The sequence below is a fragment of the Ruditapes philippinarum genome, unplaced genomic scaffold (genome assembly GCF_026571515.1).
Source record: "Ruditapes philippinarum isolate M1 unplaced genomic scaffold, ASM2657151v2 ctg2651_1_1_1_1, whole genome shotgun sequence".
Taxonomy (NCBI): Eukaryota; Metazoa; Mollusca; class Bivalvia; order Venerida; family Veneridae; genus Ruditapes; species Ruditapes philippinarum.
In genome coordinates, this window is record NW_026852188.1 from 71,552 (window position 1) to 96,685 (window position 25,134).

The following is a 25,134-nucleotide window of genomic DNA, read 5'->3' on the forward strand; positions in this document are numbered from 1 at the left end:
TTTGAAAAATAATTACAATTACAGAAGCTTTTTTATTAAATTAATACCTTGTAGCACAGACACCTATTTCGTTTTTTGAGTAAATAACATAGATGTGGATATACACCGATCTATGAAAAAAAGAAGGAACAACTCCCCCAGGCTAATTTTTATAAATACTTCAGCTTCATGCCTGTTTCCATACCATTTACAAAAGTGATTTTTTAAACTTTGCATTACTCTATTTTAAATTAATGTTATAAGGCAATTCAAAGAAGTTATTATGATAACTTTATACACATTTGTTTTAGTTCGATTGTGTTGGAAGCTCTTAGGTTACTGAAACACCCTCACATCCGTTCCTAGAATCAGAATCAACCAGTACTAAGCAATGAATCTAAATGAAACAACGGCTTGCCTTTATCATGCATACAACGACAATAATATGATTAATCAAGTATTGTTAATTTACAATGATATCTGAAGAAAAATTCATATAATCAGGAAACATAAGATACACTATCATTACCTATCACAACTTAGTTAAAGATATTTTGCTTTACATTAATTGAACACATGTTACAATAATTCTAGTAATGATTTATATTATAGTTTACATTATTCAATTATATTGATATAATGTTGGGAATAATGCAAATTATATTTGAAAGAGGACGGGAATACACTATTAATTGGAAGGCAATTATGAGCACTCATTTGAGGGGCGTCCGTGACCGAGTGGTTAAGGTCGTTGACTTCAAACCACTTGCCCCTCACCGCTGTGGGTTCGAATCCCGACAGGGACTTTGGATTCTTTTATGTGAGGAAGCTATCCGGATAGCTTACGGAACATCGGTGGTTCTACTCAGGTGCCCGTTCGTGCCTGATATATTGCACTGAAGGAAACCTGAGGTCTTCCTCCACCAGTAAAGCTGGAACGTCGCGTTATGACCTATACTGTGTCGATGTGACGTAAAACTCAAAACAAACAAAATAGGGATGCATTCAATTTGTTTCAAATGTTATATTTGTTGCATATAACATTGTATTAGAATAGAATATCAAACAAAATCATCTTTATGCGTTTGAAAAAGGATGGTAATATTTGGCTGCTATTTATGATAAATAAAACATTTCACATGATATATAATTATTCAAACTTAAACGTAAAATGACAGCCATTTTAAAGTAATTCAAATCTGGGTTTGTTAAGTAATAGTATATGATTTTAATATGTTTTCATTTATTTCAGTATTCTAATCGGTCAAAAGTGGTAAGTTAGAGTTTTATTTAAAATCTAAAATCTTAACAGGATATCGCTGGTTGCAAAAAAATAAAGAAATTAAAGATACATGACATATTTACAAGAACTTGTAAACTGTGATTTTGCTTAACATGACTTTGGACATTTATGACTCTTTTTGTATGCTGCCTAATAATTTTATTTATTTGAAATTAGTTTTATCACTTTTGTTGTAGACTGTTTGAAATAGAAAAAAAACGCATTTTGAAATTATTACTCAGATGTTTCATACATATATGTTGCAAACATTTACAATGCCAATAGTAATCGGAGCTGTACTTCACCACCGGTATTGCCTGTAACAAATAATCGCAAAACGTTATGATTTACAAAAGTTCGCATAAAGGTTTTCGAAAAAATATCTTACATGTATTATATCAATAGTCAACTCTTGTCAGATTCTTTTTTCAAGATGTGGGCATGAACTTTATATCTTGGTATCTTAAATCAAGTGGCAGGAGCTTGGGATTGTTACCAGATGTCTGTGATCAAGTTCAAGGTCACTGTTGCTTCAAATAGAAATTCAGTTTCAGTTTTCTGATACCTTTTGACACTGTTGCTAAAATAGAAATTCTGTTTCCGCTATATAACTTGAGTTTACTGAAACCTATTGACCCGAAACTTGCTGTGTAAGTAGCTTCTTTTATGATGCAGCTTGGAATTGCTACATTGATATTTGGAAGAAAGGTCAAGGACACATGCTGACAATTTTTTTTAACTTTTACTCAATAACTTCTGTACAATATGTTTGTACAAATAACAACATCGTTTTTTTTTCTTAACTTCCATATTTCATTCCTAATTCCTTTGACATCAAAACTTGGTTGTTAGAAATTGAAGCACTTCTTGTTCTAGTTGTTTAGGAAGGAAATTATGAAGTAAACTTAAAAAGTTAACTGAAGACAATTTGAGAGTATTCTAAATTTTCGTTCTTTTGTTGATACTATATAGGTCCATTTTTTTTTATTTCAGCATGTACCAAAACGAAGAAACGTAAGTTTTATATTTATTCATATTTAAAATGTCAATATGTCAACATTGATTAAAATGAATCAGAAATGAAAGAAAAAACATACTTTTTTATGTTGAGGATAATTTTAATTTTGGTTTCTTCTTCGAGGACATATACACGTACAGTCATACTCTTTTATTAATACTGACTCATAATCGTTCTTCATTCTTGTGTTAAATTAGGCAGAATAAAATCATTCAAATGTTGATGCGACATTTCATATAAGTGTTGCATAACATTTGAAAAAGATGTGACAATATAAAAATAAAGCCGGCGCTTTTCTGTTCAGTTCTTAACCGGATATAATGTCAGTGTTAATTCATTTTCATCAATGTTTTTGTACGAGTTTTAGCTTGGAGTTGAAAGCACTGAACTTACTGTAGCACATTATAGCATGTACTTTACAGCACGGATTTATATATAAATCCGTGTTTACAGGTAAATTAAAACGGTATTTTGAGGAGATAGTTCAAGAATGTGTCGAAATTTTATGTAATACTTATCCTTGATAAATAAATCTCAGTCCAGAAGTAATAATTAGATTTTGATAAATGAATGTGCGTCACTGAAATATTATTCTATTATCAAATTTATATACAAGCAATACATGTAAAACTCTTCAATTATCAGATAAATAAGCAAACAAGCAATACATGAAAGACTATTCAATTGTCAGATAATTAAACAAACATGCACTACAGATAATATAGAACATAAATGCAACAAGTATAAATACCCGCCAAATAACATCCAAAATAAACAAAGGCAAAGCAAACATAAACAAATGCACAAACTAAAATGCAAAGAAGTTAAACAGAACTAGCCTCCTAACTTGTACTATTATATTGCCTATAGGATCTGAATTTTACAACAACAAAAAACCCATAAAATTGACAAATTAAAATGTGATACTAAAATACAAGGTATCATGGAATCCTAAAAAATATAACTGAAGAACTAACTATAGTGGAAAAGTGGAAATCACACATATAAGAAAAAAGCCAGGACGATTTAGGCCTTTTGTGTTTAATTGAAAGCAACCATCTAATTTACCAAACAAAATCTTCTTACTTGACATTTGAAACAAAATGGACGGTGAGATCTTATACATCTGAAGCCAAAACATTTTCCAGAAAGTGATTCAATTCTTTGATTTAAATGTCCGTATCAGAATGATCCACCGGTCGAGGGAGAACAGAAGAAATTAAAATCTTAATTGATTGATTTTCATGTCTAATGTTCGCAATCAAATTGGCCCAGGAAAGGACTGGATCTTGACTCCCTCGATCGTAGACATATTTTTGTACGCCCGTTTGAAAAACGGGACGTATTATTGGAACGCCCCTGGCGGTCGGGCGGGCGGCGTCCAATTTTGTCCGGAGCATATCTTCTACATGTATGGAGGGATTTTAATGAAACTTCATAGAAATGAGGAGCAGTGTCGCGCACATGAACCAGGTCTCTAGGTCAAAGGTCAAGGTCACACTTAGAGCTCATTGAAAAATGCTTGTCCGGAGCAAAACTTCCACATGTATAGAGGGATTTCAATATTACTTGGCACAAATGTTTACCATTGTGAGGCGGAGTGTCGCGCGCAAGATTAAGGTCCTTGCGTCCAAGGTCAAGGTCACACATAGAGGTCAAAGTTCAGATAAAAATATGAAGATGTGTATAGGGACCATTTAGCCATCATTTATTGAGGGATTGTAACACAAATGGTCATTATCAAGACTATGGCTGTGATACATATAATTTAGGTCAATATATACAAGGTCAAGGTCACTAAAGATGATGAAATATCAAGATTTTGTCCGGAGCATATCTCCTACACGCATGGAGGGATTTTAAGGAAATTTCATAGAAATGTTCATCATTATGAGTAGCCATGTCTCGCACATGAACTAGGTCTCTAGGTCAAAGGTTAAGGTCACACTTAGAGCTCATTGAAAAACGCTTGTCCGGAGCAAAACTTCCACATGCATAGAGGGATTTATATATAACTTGGCACAAATGTTCACCATTGTGAGGTGGAGTGTCGTGCACAAAATTCAGGTCCCTGCAGCCAAGGTCAAGGTCACACATAGAAGTCAAAATTTAGATAAAAATATGAAGATGTGTATAGGGACGATTTAATCATCATTTATTGAGGGATTGTAACACAAATGGTCATTATCATGACTACGGCTGTGACACATGTACTTTTGGTCAATATATGCAAGATCAAGGTCACTAAAGATGGTGAAATATCCAGATTGTGTCTGGAGCATATCTCCTACATGTATGGAAGAATTTTTATAATACTTTATAGAAATGTTCACCACTATGATATGTATTGCTCCATGCATGATTCAGGTCTCCAGGTCAAAGGTCAAGGTCACACTTGGAGCTTATTGAAAAACGCTTGTCCGGAAGAAAACTTCTACATTCATATGGGGATTTCAATATAACTTGGCACAAATGTTCACCGTTGTGAGGCCAAGTGTCGCACGTAAAATTCAGATCCCTCCGACCAAAGTCAAGGTTACACATAGAGGTCAAAGTTCAGATAAAAATTTGAAGATGTGTATAGGGACCATTTAGTCATCATTTATTGATGAATTGTAGCACAAATGGTAACTATTATGACTACAGGTGTGACACATTTAATTAAGGTTAATATTTGCAAGGTCAAGGTCACTGGAGATGATTAAATATCCAGAGCATATTTTCTACATGCATGGAGGAATTTTAATGTTACTTTATAGAATTGTTCACCACCATGAGACATAGTGCCTTGCACATGAACCAAGTCTCTAGGTCAAAGATGAAGGTCACAGTTAGAGCTCATAGAAAAACGCTTGTCAGGAGCAAATCTTCTACATGCATAGAAGGATTTCAATATAATTTGGCACAAATGTTCATCATTGTGAGGCTGAGTGCCGTGCATAAAATTCAGTTCCTTGCGAGCAAGGTCAAGGTCACACATCCTGTGCATATCTTCCCTACTGATTTATTTTAAGGTTCATTTAACAACACAGTGCCAAGAATAAAAACTTGCTTGCAAGATAACACTTATCCATAATGCCCCCATCTCCATCTAAAGCTTTCGTAAACGGGCGTATTTTGTGACTATGGCACCCTTGTTTAATAATGGAATTGTCAGGAAGGGGCTGGGTCAAGAAGCAGGAAACCATAAAGTTTAGTATACGATATAAAGACGGAATTTGATATTTACGGAAGAACACGGTTTTTAACTGAAACTGATGTTAATATTTGATTGACAAATATAAATAAATGTAATGGAACGAACTGTATGTATACTCGTATGCTTCAATTAACTGTTAAAGTATGTTTGTAAGACTTTATCTGTATATGATACAAGGTTGGTTTTGTGTGTCCAAGAATCTGTAAAAGTCGGTTCATTTCAGTTCAGCGGTACATCTTAGTTCATATCAGTTCAGTGGATTTCAGTTCAACGGAATTCGCTCCAGCCGATTTACAAAGTCTCAGTGGATTTATATTTGTAACAATCTAAAATTCATTTCATCAGCGGAATTTTACTCAATATAATGTTTTACCAAAGCATATAATTATTTCAGCGGATTGTACATGTTTAAAACATAATGAAAGGTACTCCGCTCAGCGGTTGGGAAGCTGACATTGATTGTTCGCGCCTGTAGTTATATACTTTGGCGCCTTGATAACAGCGGGTAAAAAGTAGCAGTCCAAAGCATTTGAATAAGGCATCGACCAACGAAAACGCAGAGCGGAACCCGCTAGCCAATCACAAGTATTCAGTCTCCAAATAAGTCACTGTCTGTATACGCTACTTAAATAAAATAGCTCCGCTGTAATCCGTTGTTTAGCGTTTACAATAATTTCACGATGAATAAAAATATGAGAGACATTGGTATACATACAGCAGATAAATGTTGTTTATTTGTACTTTTTGTAGTTAAAAAAAGTTTCCGTTTATAATTCATGGTTTGTTTTTGAAAGGAACTCAATTCCGCTGGATAATTCTTCATAAAAGTAAACAAAACATGTTTCGTCAAGGAATTCCAATTATGTGTGAGAAACTGTTGTTAAGAGGTCATAAATAACGTATAACTTCTTCGACAGTATAATTTGAATGAGTTAAACCAACTCGAACTTCTAGCTGGATTCAGATATTGCTGCCACAGCTATTATTGTCACTAGTTTCCGGGAGTCAATAGTTTTACTACGACATAATTGTTAAAGATTTTTTTTTATTTTATAGTACAATCTTATTCATATTTGATAATTTAACGGTGATAATTGTTCAAACACTTTAGTTTCATATATTAAGTGGAAGACTTGATATATTATATATAACAGAATATCTTATTATATCAACAGGACGAATTTCTGCCAAAAATAAATAAATAAATAAGATTGGCAAAGAAAAACAAAGACTAACAAAGAATATGTGATGTAAACAAAAGAAAACATACACAAAGTGTAGACAAAAACCCCAAAATATGATATGCTGATATTTGAATATCAAATCTATAAGGAAGGTTAATGCATCCTTCCGACAATAGACAAGTTTCTCCGCAAGGACGAAACGCATAATCATTATACTTTTCAACTTTTCACACAATACTGCATAAGTCTGTTAAAGGAACCTAATAATAAATGATACTTCAATTCGAGACAATAATTCAACCTTTCCTTTAAACTATAACAGACTTTTTCTAACAAAACGAGAAACTTTAATTTTTATCTTTAATGACACTGAATATATCTTTTGTAAGAATCAGAACACCAATCACCCATGAATTGGATTAAAGCTGATGGAATTTCTAGTCTAAAAGCTAGAGTTGCAAAACCTCTTCTAAAGGAGTGAGTGGAGTATAGTTTCGAATCTAAACCAATGCGATCAATAACTGAGCGCAGTTTAAAAAAGAAACTTATAGTTGGTAACTGGCTTACCAGATTTCAACACAAACAAAGGCACAATTTGGAAGCAGGAATGTGATTTGTCATATTCTTAAATGCCTTAACAGGACACAAAACAGAGCCAATTATTGAAGACAAAGGAGTGATAAGAATTATTTCCCCAGCTTGAATAGTTTTACTTCATTTCATAGAAACTAACAATGTATTTAAATCAAAAATAATATCTTTCCTTAGTATTCCTTCAGATAATTCCTTTGAACTAGTTCGAACAAGATCATATTTTCTGGCCATTCAGAAAAGGGCGAATAGAAATAAACACAATAAAGTGTAAGTAAGTATAATTAGAAAAACTCCAAAAAGAAAGAATGCTAATAAAATATCAGTTGTCATAGGTTCTGCTTGCTTAACTTTGTGCAAAATGCTTTTAGCAATACCCTTAAGAGACAAATTTAGCAAAACGCTGTTTATAATTATGTTCAACATTATAACCTGATAACAAATGGATAGATCTTACCCCACTTATATTCTTTTATTGAATCTACAGTTTTAAAATACCTGCTAAGAAACTGAGCATTAAAGTGCCATGTTTCAGTTGCAGTTGTTAAACTACAACAATTAAGATATAAACAAAACAATATAAAGGATTCTAATTGAACCCTTAGGTTTCTACGAGAACCAACAGCATAGGCTCTTTTGTTAGATTTCCTTAAGTCCAGTCTGAGAACTTCAAGCTGATTCTCTGAAACATATATATAATAAAGACCAATAGTTAAACACTGAATCATCAACCTTCTCTTCTAGTGAATCATATTCTTTGGTAAACATCTTAAATTGATGTTCATGAATTTGAACGAAACCCAATCTAGATAAATGATCTGCAATCCGATTATGTTCTGAAGGTTATCATGGTTATTGCTGTGCCTTAATCACAAACTCATTAATTGCAGCAAAATAACAAATCTCTCTGTGACAAGACTGCAAAAAAGGGACAACGTGATTTCCCAGCATTTAAAGTGATGCAGACTGACAAATTATCATAAAGCACTAAAATGCGCTGGTGTTTAAAATTGCTTCCCAATCTAATGAACACATACTACCAATGATAATATTTCAAGAGCCCCTATATGTAACTCTCATCATAAAATAAAAGAAGGAAGAAAAGTATGATGAAATTCTAAATAAGAATCTGAAGAAAATAAAGCATCTGGTTCTGACCACGAGCTAAGTGATATCAAAGATACTCCATTATAATAAAGATGAAAATGTACTCCACCAAAGGATATCTTTTTAACCTCCTGAGGAATACCCAATACCATAGTACTTCATGAACCATGCAAGTCTATAAACCAGTTTATCAACCGACTAACAAACACTGGATTAAACACAACAGCCATTTAAATTGAGTTTACTAAGTAAGGACTTTATTTCCTTAACAGAGGCTTTTTAGTTCACCTGAGCTAGCTCAGGGTGAGGTTTAAAAAAACTAGGTCACACTGCCCAAATATGGAAAAACCTTGTTAACATTCTAGTGGTCACATTTTTTATTAAATTATTATCAAACTTGGTCAGGATACTTTTCTAGGTAATTGCTCAAATGAGTTCGAATATAGGTAATTTGGGATGAAAAACTAGGTCACCGGAGCTAAAAAATAGAAAAATCTTATTAACACTCTAAAGGCTACTGTTTTGATCCAAGTATCCTGTAAATTTGTCTGAAAGTTTGTCTTAATGATTTCTAGGTCAAGTTTGAACATGGGTCATCTTGGATGAAAAACTAGGTCACACCGCCCAAATATGAAATAACCTTGTTAACACTCTATAGCTAGTGCTCACATTTTTTGACTCAATTATCATCAAACTTGGTAACGATGCTTGACTAGGTAATTGCTCGGATGAGTTTGAACATGGGTCATATCGCATAAAAAATAGGTCACTGGAGCTTAAAATAGAATAATCTTGTTATCACTCTAGTTGCTACTGTTTTGATCCAAGTATCCTGGAAAATGGTCTGAAAGTTTGTTTTAATAATTTTTAGGTCAAGTTCGAATATGAGTCAGCTGGGCAAAAATCTAGGTTACACTGCTGAAATACGGATAATCCTTTTTAACACTTTTGACTCACCTATCATGAAACTTGTTCAGAATGCTTGTCTAGGTAATTGTTCGGATGAGTTCGATGGGTCATGTGAGCGATCTAGGGACATTATGGCTCTCTTGTTCTTTATATCACCAATTTGAAAGAAGACTATTAATTTTTTTCAGTCTATCTGGAGTAATATCCATTGTGATTTCTTAAGTATTAATAAACACTCCTAAAAACTCATTACACTGGCAGGAGGAAAGTTTATATCTAAGGACTCTTCTATTCCACTGTATTCTTAAACCTTTCCTAAAGTAGAATAAGCCATTTTGGAATTCTCATGTCTCTTTATTCCAGATTGAGAATACCAATAATAAAATTATGTAATTTATTTCATTTTATACTAAAGCATTAGTCACCCTTTGACAAATAGCAGCAGCACTGCGTAAACCCATTGAAAAACTGTATCACAAAAAATATGTTTCTCTTAAACAAAAGATACTAGATTGTATTATGAAGGACACATGCATATTTGTCTATAAGCACGCCTTAAATTTTTAAACATTAAACATCCTTGACCTTTAGCTATAATAAGTTTAATCAAATCGTCATTCTTTGGAAATAATAAATAAACTTATTCCCCTAAATATATTTCTTTGTCACTGTAATTTTTCACAGCATTAGAAACTGACTTTTTGGTGATATCAAAAGGTTGTCATCAAACGGGTTATTTTTGAAAGGACCTGTGGCCACTGCATGGCTTTATTCCTTGACCAATTTCCTTTTTCCATTTCAACAGGAAATTCAGTAGCTCCTTTATAGCTCTTATAATGTGAAACCCTTTTAGATAGTTTTAACAAATTTTCAACACCCTGAAAACGCAAAGAAAATCTTAATTCTAACAAGTCAAAAACAAATAAATCGTAATCATCAAAATGTTTCGGACAGGTACGTAAATTATCAGTATTCATTGTAATACGAAAACTCTCACAATTATATTTGCCCGACTGTTTAACTGCATTGTGAATCTTAACCTTATGTAAAGATTGAGAAACACTAGGACCCTTCTTTATTTCCATACAAAGAGAACATTTATTTCTATGATTACAAATATTTGACTCTACCGGTATTTCTAATTTACTTTTTTATTTGACAGGAATGTGAAATCTTTTGATAACATACTGAGAGTTTTATGAGAAAATATAATCTTTGGTATAAAAATATCTTATATATAAATATATTTCCATCCACAAATTAAGAATTAAAATTACACTGCCAATCTAAAGTATGTGGACAGGAAGAGGAGATTTCAGGATGTTGAAGTTTACCCTTATCTTTTATCCAACATGTGACACAAATATGCCATATACATCTTTCCACGAACAACTATAATATGATTTTCCTTTTGTTCGTATATCTATTGTTCGTATATCTTGATATGCAGAACAAAACCATACTAGTGAGCTACCTGTGTCTGCAAATGGCTTGGAATATTGAGATGAGGGATATTTATTTAGGTTTGACGCCCAGCTGCAAAGAACTCTTACTAGAAGAGTATTTGAAGTTAAATAGCACTAAGTCTAAATACGTAAAATCGTTATACCAAAATTTTAAACGTAATTCTATTCTAAAGGACAGCAGCATATATAAGTATGATTTTAATAGTCTAAAATCATGAGACGTATTCAAATACATAATTCTTATTAATAAATCTAACCTACCGGTTTGCGATGAAAACTTTGTTTTCAAGTCAGAAATTATTTATTATTTCCCAGCAAGAATCAGTTTAGATCTAAATTTTGGAAAGAAATATCATGACTAACAAATTCATATTTAATAAGGAATACAGATAACGTTGCTTGTATCTAATTTTGTCAGAGGTTTCCTGAACAATACCTGACTTTTTACAAGATTTTTTATGTTTAAGTTTTTTTTTCTTTTTAGAACTTGACTCTTCAGCCAAATTTTCTTCACTATCCGAACTGGATTCTATTCTACATCAATGACGAAATGTTCGAATCACTGCTGTCATAAGAACATACTTCAGATTCACTGGAACTGAACAGACCATTTTTTATCCCTTTCTTGCTTTCTTCTCGAGTTTTTTAAGCCTCTCAAATATTTAACTTTTAAATTTGAATATAAAACTTTAGCAAAAGTTCTTAATTTTTAACTGCATGTTTTGTTTTACCTTTTAAGGCCTTGACCTCGACCTTTTTTTTTTGTTAAATTTTTTGCGGAGCTCTTCCCCCTTCCTGATGTTTTCTTAACTGATTGTCTTATTTATCTAGCTCTTCCAACTCGGCCCTCATCTGTAACACATCGTCGTCTTCACTAACCATTTCTTGGAGAAGCAACAAATAGGAAACGGACGAAGACTTTTTCAGCTTTCACCGGTTTCCAACTTTGAGAATTTTCCAGCTCTGGATCCGAATCCGCGTCCCGTCCATGCATTTTCGGTAGTTAGGCCTATTTCGTTTACGCAAATATGACATATTTGAGACACACTTACTGCAAACAAATTCTTCACAAAATGAAGTATAAAACAAAAAAAAGTTTCTAGTTTTTCTTCTTAACGATGATAACTTCAGAAACAACTATGCTCTGATGCATTTCACAATTCACAAGACAATTAAATGATGTTCGTTAACCTCCTAGCCAAAAGACTATGCAAGCTTGATCGAAACTGCTTTTTCTTCTACATTTCAAAAGAACACATCATCTTTGTACAACTGATAAGATACATCTTCTTGTTACAAACTGCTGCAAAAATGATGCACACAAATAAAAATCAGGAAGAGGCGCGAATAATTGGTAGCATCGTTAAATAAACTTCGGTGACTTGTCATAAACGTGATATGACTAACCAATAAGAAAGCTAGTTAAATATAGGGCCAGAAGAAAATACTGACGAATAAAGAACTGAGAAGCAGTCGTCAGTAATTATATATATTAAAATATTTAAAATAATCCTATTAATAATGTAACATTCTTCCATATATTTGCCTTTGAACCTTAATTTTTGATTTACATGAACAGAACAGAAATTTTATTAAGACTTGTACAAAGAACATCATCTACAATACATTATATTCACATATATTTTAGCTTCATGAAAATTTACAAACAAAATCAGGATATCACATTTTACGTATTCAATTGTTTCATAATAAAATAAAAGTAGTGAACTAATAAACAAACAATCAACATGCATATAGCTATGAAAAAAGATGTGCATTTACTTTACATAAGATTAATTATGAATATTTTTGGAATGGAAACAAATCATTTGGAGAATGAACATTGATTCAATTCAGATATTATTAGTTAAAAGTGTATACCTAACGGAAAGAGCTTCTTTAACAAATTTTGATAAACGTACAAGCTCACTTTTATTTTTTGAGTTTAACAGTTGAGTAAATTTGTATACTGATGGATTTCTGTAATAGTAAGTTTTTAAGTGTTGTTTTCTTATAACGTCATAGCATTTACATATACAAATAAAATGGTATTCATCTTCAATATCTAAATTATTGCAACACAAACAATATCTTTCTTTGCGAGGAATAATATTTCTACTAAATCTACCAGTTTGAATTCTAAGCGGAAGACCATTCATTCTTAATCTACAAAAATAAAATCTAAAACAACTAAGTAGTATATTTAGATAACATTCATATTCAAAACAAGATTTAACATTTTTATATATACATAAAACAGGACTTTTTTTCAAGATTATTGAACCATTCTTGCTTGAAGGAATCAATAAGGCGACATTTAGATACTGATAAAAACATAACCTTGTCTATATTGTTACAATTATCAAAAATGTATGCAAATCCATAGTTATTTAAAATACTTTTAATATTAGAAACCCAATTTGTCTGCCCTTTATTGCTATCTTCAAGTGCTTGAGTATAAACTGTTTTTAATATTATATTGTCTGTATTTACAAGTTTTAACCAGAACTTAATAATTCTTACATATCTATGAATATATAATGGATATCTTCCAAGTTCACCATATACACTAGTTTAACATGTATTTAATCTAACTTTTAACAACCTTTTACAAAATTTGAAATGTATTCTTTCAATTTCCATAGATCTAGAATAACCCGAAATTTCACATGATTAATTTAATATGGGTGAAACGAATGCATCAAACAACTGACATAATGTTTTTGGACTAAGATCATACTCTATACATTTACATAACAGTATGTTCATTGATTTTAAAGCTTTTCCAATTAAATGTTCTTGATTTAGAATAAATTTACCAGTTTAGATAAAATAGTACGTAGATAATTGAAATTATTAACAGCTTCGATTTCTTGGCCATCATAGGTCCAATGCTCAGATGCTAAAAATGCACCCCTTTTACGAAATACCATAATTTTTGTTTTTGAGGTATTAACTTTTAGGACCCAATTATTACAATAAGACAATAAGAGATTCAAAAGAGTTTGTGTTTCATTTGGGCTTTTACCTATGATAGCCATATCGTCAGCAAATAATAAAAGAATTAAAACTATGTCATCTAAAGTAAGACCTGCTTCAGTTTCAGACTGAAGATATAATTCAGGATCTTCAACAAAAAGAGAAAATAAAAGAGGGGAAATAACTTCCCCTTGACGAAGACCTACAGCATACAGAAAATAATCAGAATAGCTAGAACATGACTTAACACAAGATTTTACTTTTTGATACATATCACGTATTATACTGAGTAACTACCCTTGAATTCCGCAATTGTACAATTTATACCAAAGGCCATTTCTATAAACAGAGACAAAGCATTTCATCATATCGACAAATATAACATACAATATTTTATTATCATTTAAATAATTCTGAACCAATGAATTAAGAATAAAAAAGCGTCTACAGTGGATCTTCGAAATCCGAACTGTGCATCGGAAATTGTGTTGTGTTCATTACAAAATTTTTCGATTCGTCTATTTATAACTGTAGTAAATAATTTTGATAAGCAACTTACAAGTGTAATGCCTCTGTAATTCTTAACGTCATTTTGATTCCCCTTTTTATGCAGAGGGATAATTATACCGTTGGTCCATTTATCAGGAAAGCAGCCTGAGTTTAAAATACAATTAAACAAGTCACAAATATGAGTCGATAAATTATCAATACTTTATATAAAATATTCGTTCAATAAACAATCATTACCATAGGCTTTATTACGCTTCAGTGATTTAACAGCCGATAAAATTTCAGAACAAGTAATAGGCTCGTCTAATTCTGGAAAAATGTCACTAGTATTTGTAAAATCATTATTTTCACAAAATTCCTCAGCTTCAGCGTTCTAACACTCAAACAAATCATTTCTTAAACTAAAAAAATATTCTCTAAATTGTTCTATAGTCATTTTATAATCAGCCTTTCCTGTTTGTTTTTTTTTAAATTCCAAAAATCTTTCGGCTTACTCTTTTTCAACTTTTCTATTTCTTGCATTTTCTTTCTAAAGAACATATTTTTCTTCTTTTTAATAACAGATTTATAAGCAGATTATGATTACTCAAAATTACTCTATTTTCATCCATTTTACAACAATTAAATGATTTTAACGATTCTAAATATACGTTTCGTGCATCGATACAATCCTTATAAAACCATTCTGTGTGTTTCATATATTTTTCTGCATCATAATAATGAACATTTCTATATTGCAAATTATAAGAAAAAAGAGGATCGGCAACACTCATTGTATCTGTAAATTTATTCAATTCATCATTAACAGACTGTCTACTATTACAATCTATTGTATTAACAATAGTATTAAAAACAGGTAAATTTACAATTATGCCCGAACGAAATTGTTGCCTGAAATCATTGTCCCACTTAAATTTAATCTCAGAATAACCTGCATTGTTATCATACGTATTATTACATACAAGTGACATACAAGTTACATGTATATGTGACACAAGACATTTTAATACCTATTGAACCTTACATTTTTTCAGAATTAATTGATTACGTCAAGTTGTTAATAAATTTGATTAATTCACATCTTTATGACATTAATGCATGCTATGTTCAACAATCAGGTGGTACATATGTACTACTATCAAATGGTTGAAAAAGAACTATAAACCTTACTCAATTTGTGATAGCAAATATATTTAGAGTAAGTTTCATTAATTTAACAAGATCAATACTAAAGCTGATATATGTTTTTTATCCATGCAGACGCATTTACATATTTGTGACATACTGTTTCAAGCTGCATTTTACAGTTTCAATATCTAATGATATACAAATGTCTACACTGAAATACGTTTTGTTCTTCCGTCGTTGTGAATGATGTCAATTCTTTTCTGTTAAGAACCAAACAATTTTCTTAACATTTGATATTAAAGTATTTAAAAAAATAATACTATTCTTTGTGACGTATGTACAAGTTTCGGTGAATAAATATGTATTAATACGCTATCACCTGTTTCTATTTCTTCATCTCAAAACATTGATTAGATGAATATGTAAGGAATTAAACTTAAATTTTCCTAACTTATTTATTTACAGATTGTGTTCATAGTCCAGTACTCCTCACTTGTTTACCGTATATTAACCACCCATAGGATATGTTGCCTGCTTTTTAATTTTGCTTTTGACGTATTGTCTGTGATATGCAGGCTTCATAACCTCAGATCCCCTTTCAAAATTCCATTTTATTTAGTTCCGCCATTGTTTTCTCGTTTCGGGCACTCGGGGACCATATACATGCTTTTCTCGGAATGGCACGACAGTGTCATATTGAAGGTTCAGTGATAACCGTCGTATGAACTAATCTGCGATCTGCGATGTTTCTAAATTCAAAATTTCACCATTTTCGTGTTTAATTGATTAATTCTGCTCAAGCCATTGTTAGGGCGCGTTGACGGTAACTTGTACTTTCCGGTATCGACACTAAAACTGGGCTTGTAACATTTTTAATTTTGACGTACTGGGCTTTCTTTAGGGATTCTCTTTTTTCTCTATTTGACAAAAGAATAACTTTGAAAAAAATAAAAATTTAAAAGCCCTTAACCGTAAAACTACTTTGACTATCAAGGTTTCATTGAATATATGTTGCATAAATTGTCAGAATTTTGTTAATTTTCTACAGTTTTGATCCATTCTTAGATTTAGAAATAAGAAAAAATATAGCATGACACAACTAAGCGGTTGTGTCTTTTTTAAACTTTAGAAACAAAGTGGTTCCTTGGAAGCATTAATCACAACAAAATTACATGAAAATAGCAGACTCGGTTTGATTGAGTCCCTGCATGAGAGATAATGAATACGTGCAACATCCCTCACGCCCCCTAGCACCTGCTTGAGCGGTACTCAATATTCAACACTTAATAGTGCTGGCATCAATGATCCCGAAGGACCAGACAATTATAACAATACTGAAGTAAGCATTTTACAGCTGCCACAAGGTTTTTTACACATGCTGTTGTGATGTATAAAAATTTTGAAACAAAATTATCCGTTGGAAGCATAAATCACAACAAAATTTCATGGAAATTGCAGACTCGCTTGAGTCTGTACGAGCCGGATAATGAGGAAGTGAAACATTCCTCAACCACTAGCACCGGCTTGAGCGGTACTTAATTCTTAACACTCAAAAGTGCTGGCATCAATGATCCCGAAGGACCAGAACAACACTTTTTTACATGGACACGACAATGACTTTAAAATTTATAAATTATAATAGTGTTTTTGTTACCTTTTTATTATTATCAATTTAAGTCTGTTAAACACGAATTTTTCATTTATAAATTTTCAAAAGTCAAATAGATCTCTCTAAACGGTATGTCACATTTAAAACATTTTTCGATTTTTTTTTATATTTTGCCTTTAATTAATGATACTAAACTTTTTAATGATATTATCTTAAATATCTTTATGAAATTCCTTTTAATTTATATTGTATTTATACTTTATATAATGAAATTCATTACTTTAAATTACTTGTGTTAGCATCATTATCCTTTTGAACTATCATTTCTCGCACGGTTACAAAAAACAGGCTATACATTTAATATCCACAATTATACTGTTATACATTTATACATGTATATTGCAGTCAACATCAGTTTTGGAGGATCTTGATGGATTCGGTAATGATGTACTAAACTATGACATTTACCAAAAAGCTTTATCTGAAGGTGTTGAAAATGATAAAACAATTCGAGTAAATGTTGTTGGTAATTTTGCCCAAGGCAAAACATCATTGACAAATATTCTTGTTGGAAAACAATCGCAGGACGTTCCGAGCACCAATGGCGTTGAAATAATACACTGTAAATACTCTAATGATCATGAAGATATCAAGTTCTGTTCAAAGAGCACTTCACCTGGCGACGAAGAATACCATAGACGTATTGCTTCATTGATACGGATTGAGAAAGATGGGATAAAATCTATTCAAAGTAAGGACAATTCAAGATGTGTCAACTTAAACGAAGCAAGTACAAATTCGCAAGTACACGTCAGAAAGACAGGCGTTGAGATGTATACTCGAAACAGCTGTCATCAATCAAGAGATTTTCTAAAAGTTTCTATGCTGGTCGATATGAATCAATGTGACCCGTTTTATACGGGTGGAGATCTACAGTTTTGGGATTTTGGGGGTCAGTTTATCTTTTATGCAACACATACCTTATTTCACAGCAAGACATCTGTTTATCTCATGGTTTTCGATTTAACAAAATCGTTATCAGCTATTGTAGAGGATACAGAATTTCCAAACGAATCAGTAAAAAAAAGCATACAGCAGTATGCAGAATTCTGGATGAGATCTATACATTCTTACGTTGGGTCCGACGATGGTTTACAGCCTCCAGTCATACTTGTAGGTACTCATAAAGACTTACTGGAAGGCGATGACAACATGAGGCAAAAGTTGGCAGACGATTACTTTGATAAAATAAGGAAACTTTTCGACGACACACCAATTATCAATCACATTCAGGCAAAGGATTTTGCAGTCGATTGCACCAATCCTAGCAACAGTAGCATTGTTGAACTGCGTAAGGAAATCATACGTCTTGGTGCTAATTTAGAAGGGAAAAAAATTCCTGCTAGATGGCTACCTCTTGAAAAAGAATTGCTTGCTGTGAAGCATAAAAAGATAATTTTGTATAGCGAAGTAGAGGAAATTGATGCACAAAACGCGGTTCCGCTGACAGATAAGGAACATATAAAAGTGTTTCTGCTCTATCAACATGCAAAAGGAAACTTATTTTACTTTGACGAAGAGCCACTATCAGCATACATTGCGCTGGACACTCAATATGTAATTGACGCATTTAGATGTATAATAACATCAGAGAGATTTTGCAAGAAAGATCCAACATGCCGCCGTCTTTGGAAAACTCTTACACAGGAAGCAAAATTAGAAAGGCAATTGCTTGAGAGAGTCTGGAGTAACGATGCTAAAAACAACTTTCTGGAACACAAAGACATTCTGCTGATGTTGATGCAAAGGCATCATATCATTTCCGAAGCCTTGAGTTATGACGAAGAAACAGAAGAGATTAAAGGACTTGGATGGTATGTTGTTCCATGCTTTCTCCGCACATACATATCTAATTATGTTCTAAAAGAATTCGTCACTGGAAGACAAAAACTTTCTGAATTTGTAATTATTAAAATCTTTCCCTTGTAAAATTGTTTATGGTCATTGCAGCTTTGTTTGGAAAAGGGGAGATTGTTCAATTAAAAAATTCCCAAAACAAGAAAAAAGCGGTTTACTGTATGAAAACCTGGGATATTCAAACTTGACCGCATCATGTGGGAATAATTAAACTGCATAAAGGGTTTCTTTTGATTTACTTCAAAACTTTGTTTTTGGTATCAATGCGCTATTGTCGACTTTTTTGCGATTTGGGGTTTAAACGTCATAACGTTTTTGGGAAACTAGGCGGGCATCAAAAAACAAAGCCCCCTTTAAGTTTTGCTTAAGTGCACCAAAAGTACTGCTTGAGGGAATAAACAAACTTTTCATTGGAGAATTAAAAGGGAAAGTGGTTGCCCCTTGCCCGATATGGTAGGGGAAATAAAAAAAACCCAAAAGGCATATTTGAAGGGTTTCCAAAAAATACCAAAAAATGGTTAAACCCTGCTTTGCTTAAGAAAGAGATTAAGTAGCTTTCTAAAACAGTTGGAGAAATTGGAAAAGCTGGGTACGAACTTGGTTTAAACACGTTAAACTACATCACATAAAGGGACCCCCCCTACAGGGAGATGAGGATTTTTAAGTGCTACGAAATGGCCCGATAAAGGGCCAGGCGATGCCCCAAAAATACACTTTTTCAAGCCATAATCAGCAAAGGGGGATCCCTTAAACGGGGATGGGGGTTAAAAAACATTTCGGGAAATAGCATTCAAAAAAAACATCGGCTCCCCAAAGAAATGCAGATTTAAATTTGCCAATGTTTGATAATATTTTTATTTTTCCAAAATTTGGGGCAAACACTTTAATATAGACCATAATTCCTTATTAAACCTACAAGGTATTTTTCCAGATAATAAATGTTTAAATTATACCATACAACTCACATTCTCATATTTTAAAGTAATTTTGATTTTGAATGTTTTTTAAACTGTACACATAAATAAGTTCGTTTTATATTTTCTATTATTTTGATTTAATCTCTTGTCTTATCAGTTTCCTATTATTTAAAGCTTTTCTTTGTTACTGAAGGCACTGAACATGACATTTAACATACTAAATATGGCAATGACTGCGTTACTCAGATGAGAAGAAACGTCGTCCCTATCTTATTTGAATATAACAAAAATACATAACATTTAAGCAATGGAAATAATGAGTGCTACATTTCAGAAGACTGGGGAAAAATCAATGATAAGTTCATATTTGATAAAAATGTATAACTACATAAAAGAAGATTTGGAAACATGGCGTTTTCGACAGAATATGAAGAAGTTGATGGAAATTTGATAGTGTATAAATACATTATTATAATGTAATGTTTGCAACAATCGTTTTCATTGCATACTTACAAGCTATGCACAATAACTAAGACAATTTAAATCAAATGCAACGATGTGTGCCTTTGATGATAGAAAGAAAAGTTATTCGTGTATCTTATAAATTTATGTTAAACTGTATGTTTAAAACTATATGACTGTTTAAAACAGAAACAAGGAAATCACATTTGCAATATTAATGGCAATGTTGAAAATACATAGTTCATTTGGTATCGGTAAACTGTGTATTGGAAAGAACATATAAACACGAGGGTGTATCCCCAATTAAATAATTAAATTACAGAAAGTTTCAATGTCCGTTGTTTTATAAATTATAGAAATGATAAAACTCTTGTTTTCTACTGTTAAAAAATATAATTGATGATGTGTAACAAATCTGCAACAATCTGGATATATGTTCTCCATTATTATCTTTTCAACTGTCGTCACTTCATGTAAACCTTAAAACAAATTGCTATATGATAAACTTTATGCATGTTACGACATACTAAGCTTTAGTTTGCTCATTTCTTATTATTTATGTTTTTTAAATATTTAATTTGTCATTGTATTCATCGAAAACTTTAAAACATCTGAAAAAACATTTTGTATTTTTTATGAAAATGTAGAAAGTTGTATTACTATGTGTAATTAATAACAGCTGCACATAAGAGTTTTCATTGCCTAAATATTGTTCACCATATTAAAATTAGACAACACAATTAAAACATTGCTGTAACATTTGACAAATTACCATCGCATTTGTGTAATTTACAAGAAATCGTCATATTTAGTAAATTTATCAGGTATCAGTTTGTTTGCTAAAAATTATTCCAGCAGTAACAATTTTAATTAATATTATTGCACATTGGAATAGGGAACCATATGTGTGCGCTTTAACAATTATCTTTTTTTTTAAATTTTGTATGCATTTTCTCTCAGCACGCTTGTTTAAGATTGCTTTATCTTCATGCTTATGCTGTTTTCTGTGTTAATAAATAAACACATATTAAGCTGTAAATGTGGACATATAATAGTTAAACATCATGCCTCCTGATTCATGCTTACAGTCATGAAAGTTTTGAAGATTTTTTTGTGATGAAAATATTGAAAGAGAACAACGACATCATTTTGCACGGTATTAATGACTTATAAGATCCTTTTTTATTACCAAAATAATCAAGAAAACCCCTAAATGCGTTAGTCACGCAGTAGACATATGATTATTTAATCGTTTATTCGTCGGTCATGACATATATATGTACTTGACTCTTAAATCTTTTAACTTATCTTTTATTCGTGATAACATTTTGTTCAAGTCTAATTTTCTTTAATAAAATATGTTGTCCATCTGGAGGCATGCAACCATAATGGATAAGTTTAAACTAACATGTGTTGTTTATTTTACAGAAAAGGTCTTTTATAATACAATCTCTTTGTTTTTCTGACCTATTAGTTGAATATACTCAATATTATCAATTAAATCACTTGAAAGATAATTACACCTCAATATCTGTCTTTAACTTTTATATCGTTTGTCAATTAATAACTATGTCCTATTCATCTTTTGAAATCAAAATATATTATGAACCTAGGCAGATGTTTTTACGAGGGAAGTATATCAAAGGTAACATTCAATGTCGGCGTGTAAATAATTACGTCTTTTTTCATCTTCATTTAATATATTATTGTTAAATATTGTCAGACAAGGACTGTAATAATTTACATTTAATAAAGTCATCAAATAATGAAATAACTAGTCAAACTTTTTTTAGATTCATTTTTCAAAATCGAAGACAGTGTAGCAAGTTTAGAACCCTAGCACATCTGCAACAGTTAAGACAGAAAAGATGTAAACAAATTATTTGATGTCATATATGCAATAACAGCTTTGTTTGTACGTATAATGATTTATTAACGCTTATGTATGTACTGAATGCATTGTTTATTTTGATGGTTTATTTTTTTCTTAATGTATTTACTCATGTACTGTTAATTATGATGATTTGTCTTCCTTAATTAATGTACTCAACTCTCTGTAAAATATGATAATTTGTTCATGCTTATTTTTGTCCTCAACTAACTGTTAATTATTGTGATTAGTAGACTCCACAGATATTTTCTGATATGACGAGACTGAAAATACTTTTCGTGAACAATGTTCCATTTGATAAAGGTCTAGACCAATAACATATATGTACATGTACAATTATGTATAATTCTATTTGCCAGAAAAAAGCTATGAAAAAAGATCCAACACTAAAAAAACCGTCCAAACGCTTTTAACTCAAGTCAGGCTACGTATATCATAAGCATACATACGGTTTTCAAATTAAATAAAGTATATTTCAGTGGAAGCCATGAATGAACTGTAAGCTTTGTAAATTATGATGATTTGTTTAAGTTAATATATGAAAATAAGTGAAATCAAAGCACTGTTGATGTTGATGATTTTAATGTATTTTATATAATATGATGCATTGTAAGAAAATGACTGGTTATACATGTACATACTTACTTAATCTAATATTATTTAAAATTTTGCATATGCTTATATTCAGTATCTTAGCCTTTTTTCATATTGAATGTTACTTATGTTACTATTTATTCCTAAATTCTTATTGGATTTTGGAACATTTCGCCATTTGTTTTCCTTCAAAATCATGTGTACAAGGGTTACACTACCTTTTAACAATAAAAATTTCAATTTAAGTCTAAAGTATCTCAAGGTGTCATTAAAATGTGCTACGAGTGTAACAAATATCTAATTTATAAATATGTTTTTGTACGAAAATGATATCATTGAAATCTTATGAGTCATTTTGTTTTCTAAAACATGTGGAGTATGTATTATATATTGATAGCATGTATAAGCAAGTTTTTTTTTGTTTTTTTTTTCTCGTATCCTTTCTTTTGTTAATGAATTGATGTTAATTAAACAGTTTATTTTCAAATGTGAAATAAAAACAAATTTCACACAGAGATAGTTATATTGTTGCAATTGCTGTAAAAATATAACGACAATAAATCGCATGCATTGATGCAATTTTTATATTCACATTGTCATTTCCACCAAGTTACCGTCACGGTGGCAAAACATCGTCATTTTTTTGTACCAAGTTAGCATTGCAAAAACCAGCCAGCGTTTACGGAAACTTGAAAAATATGCCATAAAGCGGAAGATTGTGTGTACTAGATTAATAAATGTACCATAAAAAATAACGGAAATGAAAAGAGAGACGTAACGCGTAACAAAAATGTTATGTCGCCAATTGGTTAATTGCTAGCGATTTTACAAAGTTATTGAGCATTCAATTACTGTACTTAAGCACTGTATTTATTTGTTTAATTAATCAGGACTTTTTCCAAAACAAACGACACTACATATCCGACTGCGGCCATTTTGTCCTTATTATTGGTTCGTATTAAGAAGTCATTTATTTTAGAAACAATTTCTTCTACACAAGTCAGCAGGATATTTAGTCAATAATATGTTTGTTTTTGTTTGAAATAATTTGATTCTGTTAAATATAGTTTTATATTTAATGAATTATAACATTTTTATTCAAACAAAAATGTTAACGATGGTATGTTATTGTTATGCTGATGTTATGGTATTGATACAAATATTTTATTTACTTTTTCATGACTCGGTAGCCATTTTGTCTAGTTTGTGAACCATGCTATAAGCCTATCACATTGGCTTGATTGAGCTTTACTGTATTTCATGTTACTATCACTGTTGGTTAACTTGAGCTAAGAAATATTAGATAGGCCTATCACCGTTGTTTGCGTAATCCGTGAATTAACTTGACATTAGAACAACGTGAGTTGTGTGAGCTTTGTTGTATTCCATTACGCTATCCTCGGGGGTTAACTTGAGTCAGGAACAGTTAGATAGTTCCATCACAGTGGGTTGTGTGAGCTTTACTGTTTCCTCTTATTAGTCCCCTACCGGTTTAAACGGAGGGGACTTTAGGTTTACCCTCCACGCGTCTGTCTCTCCGGGTGAACATCTAATTGCCTATAAGCTCCACAAAACTGGATCCCGCGATAACGCAAAAGTACAGAAAATATTTTTAATGAAACTTGATATATGAATAGATGGCAGTCTAGAGATTATGCACGTCTTTTTCTTTTCTACCTATGTTGAAAATTCTGGTTGCTATGGCAACAAATAAATAGACTAAACATATGGCAAATTTTTCACATAAACTGGATCCAGTAATAACGCAAAAAGGACTGAAAATATTTTAATGAAACTTGAAATATGGGTAGATGGCAGACTGGAGATTATACATGTCTTATTCGTTTCTTCCTATGTTGCAAAAATTGGTTGTCATGGCAACACATAGGCTTAAAACAAGGTAGTATTAACAATAGTTGTGATAACATTTTTAGAAGCTTAAAATATGGATAGATGACAGTAAGGAAAATTATACACATCATTTTAATCTTGACTGTAAGGAGTATATCGAGAGCTGTCACCCTTACTCTGTTGTTTCGTTTCTGGATCGTATAATATAGCAACGTTTCGGCAGTCGTTATTATTCTATGAAGGAATTGCTATCCTTGCCGTCTGTACCGTTTCCAAAACCGCTCACTGTGAGCAACTCTTGTCGCCATCTCGTCTCTCGTTAAAGAACCTGGTACCCATCTCGCGCTCAATCGTCGCAAAGCAAGGTCTACAGTCAATATTTTCTGAACAAATCCATAACTTAAACACAGCATATCGCTCATTTCTCTAATTGTTTCCCTTCTATCCTCGTTTACTGCCGATTTCACTCGCAAAACGTTCGCATCGCAACAAGTTTTGGTTGGTGTGCCGCATCATTTATCATCCTTAAGTTCTTCTCTAC

The 25,134-nt window shown here is 31.8% G+C and overlaps 1 protein-coding gene across 1 annotated transcript; it reads left to right on the forward strand.

Moving 5' to 3' along the window:
• Nucleotides 1-424: 424 nt before the first annotated feature.
• On the forward strand, nucleotides 425-18,923 carry LOC132751931 (uncharacterized; the record flags this gene model as incomplete). The annotated part of the gene is made up of 4 exons (XM_060742153.1): nucleotides 425-436; nucleotides 1,232-1,252; nucleotides 2,255-2,275; nucleotides 17,367-18,923. Coding segments are annotated over exons 1-4 (1,611 nt in total), but the record flags the coding sequence as incomplete, so codon positions are not given.
• Between the last annotated feature and the right edge of the window lie 6,211 nt (nucleotides 18,924-25,134).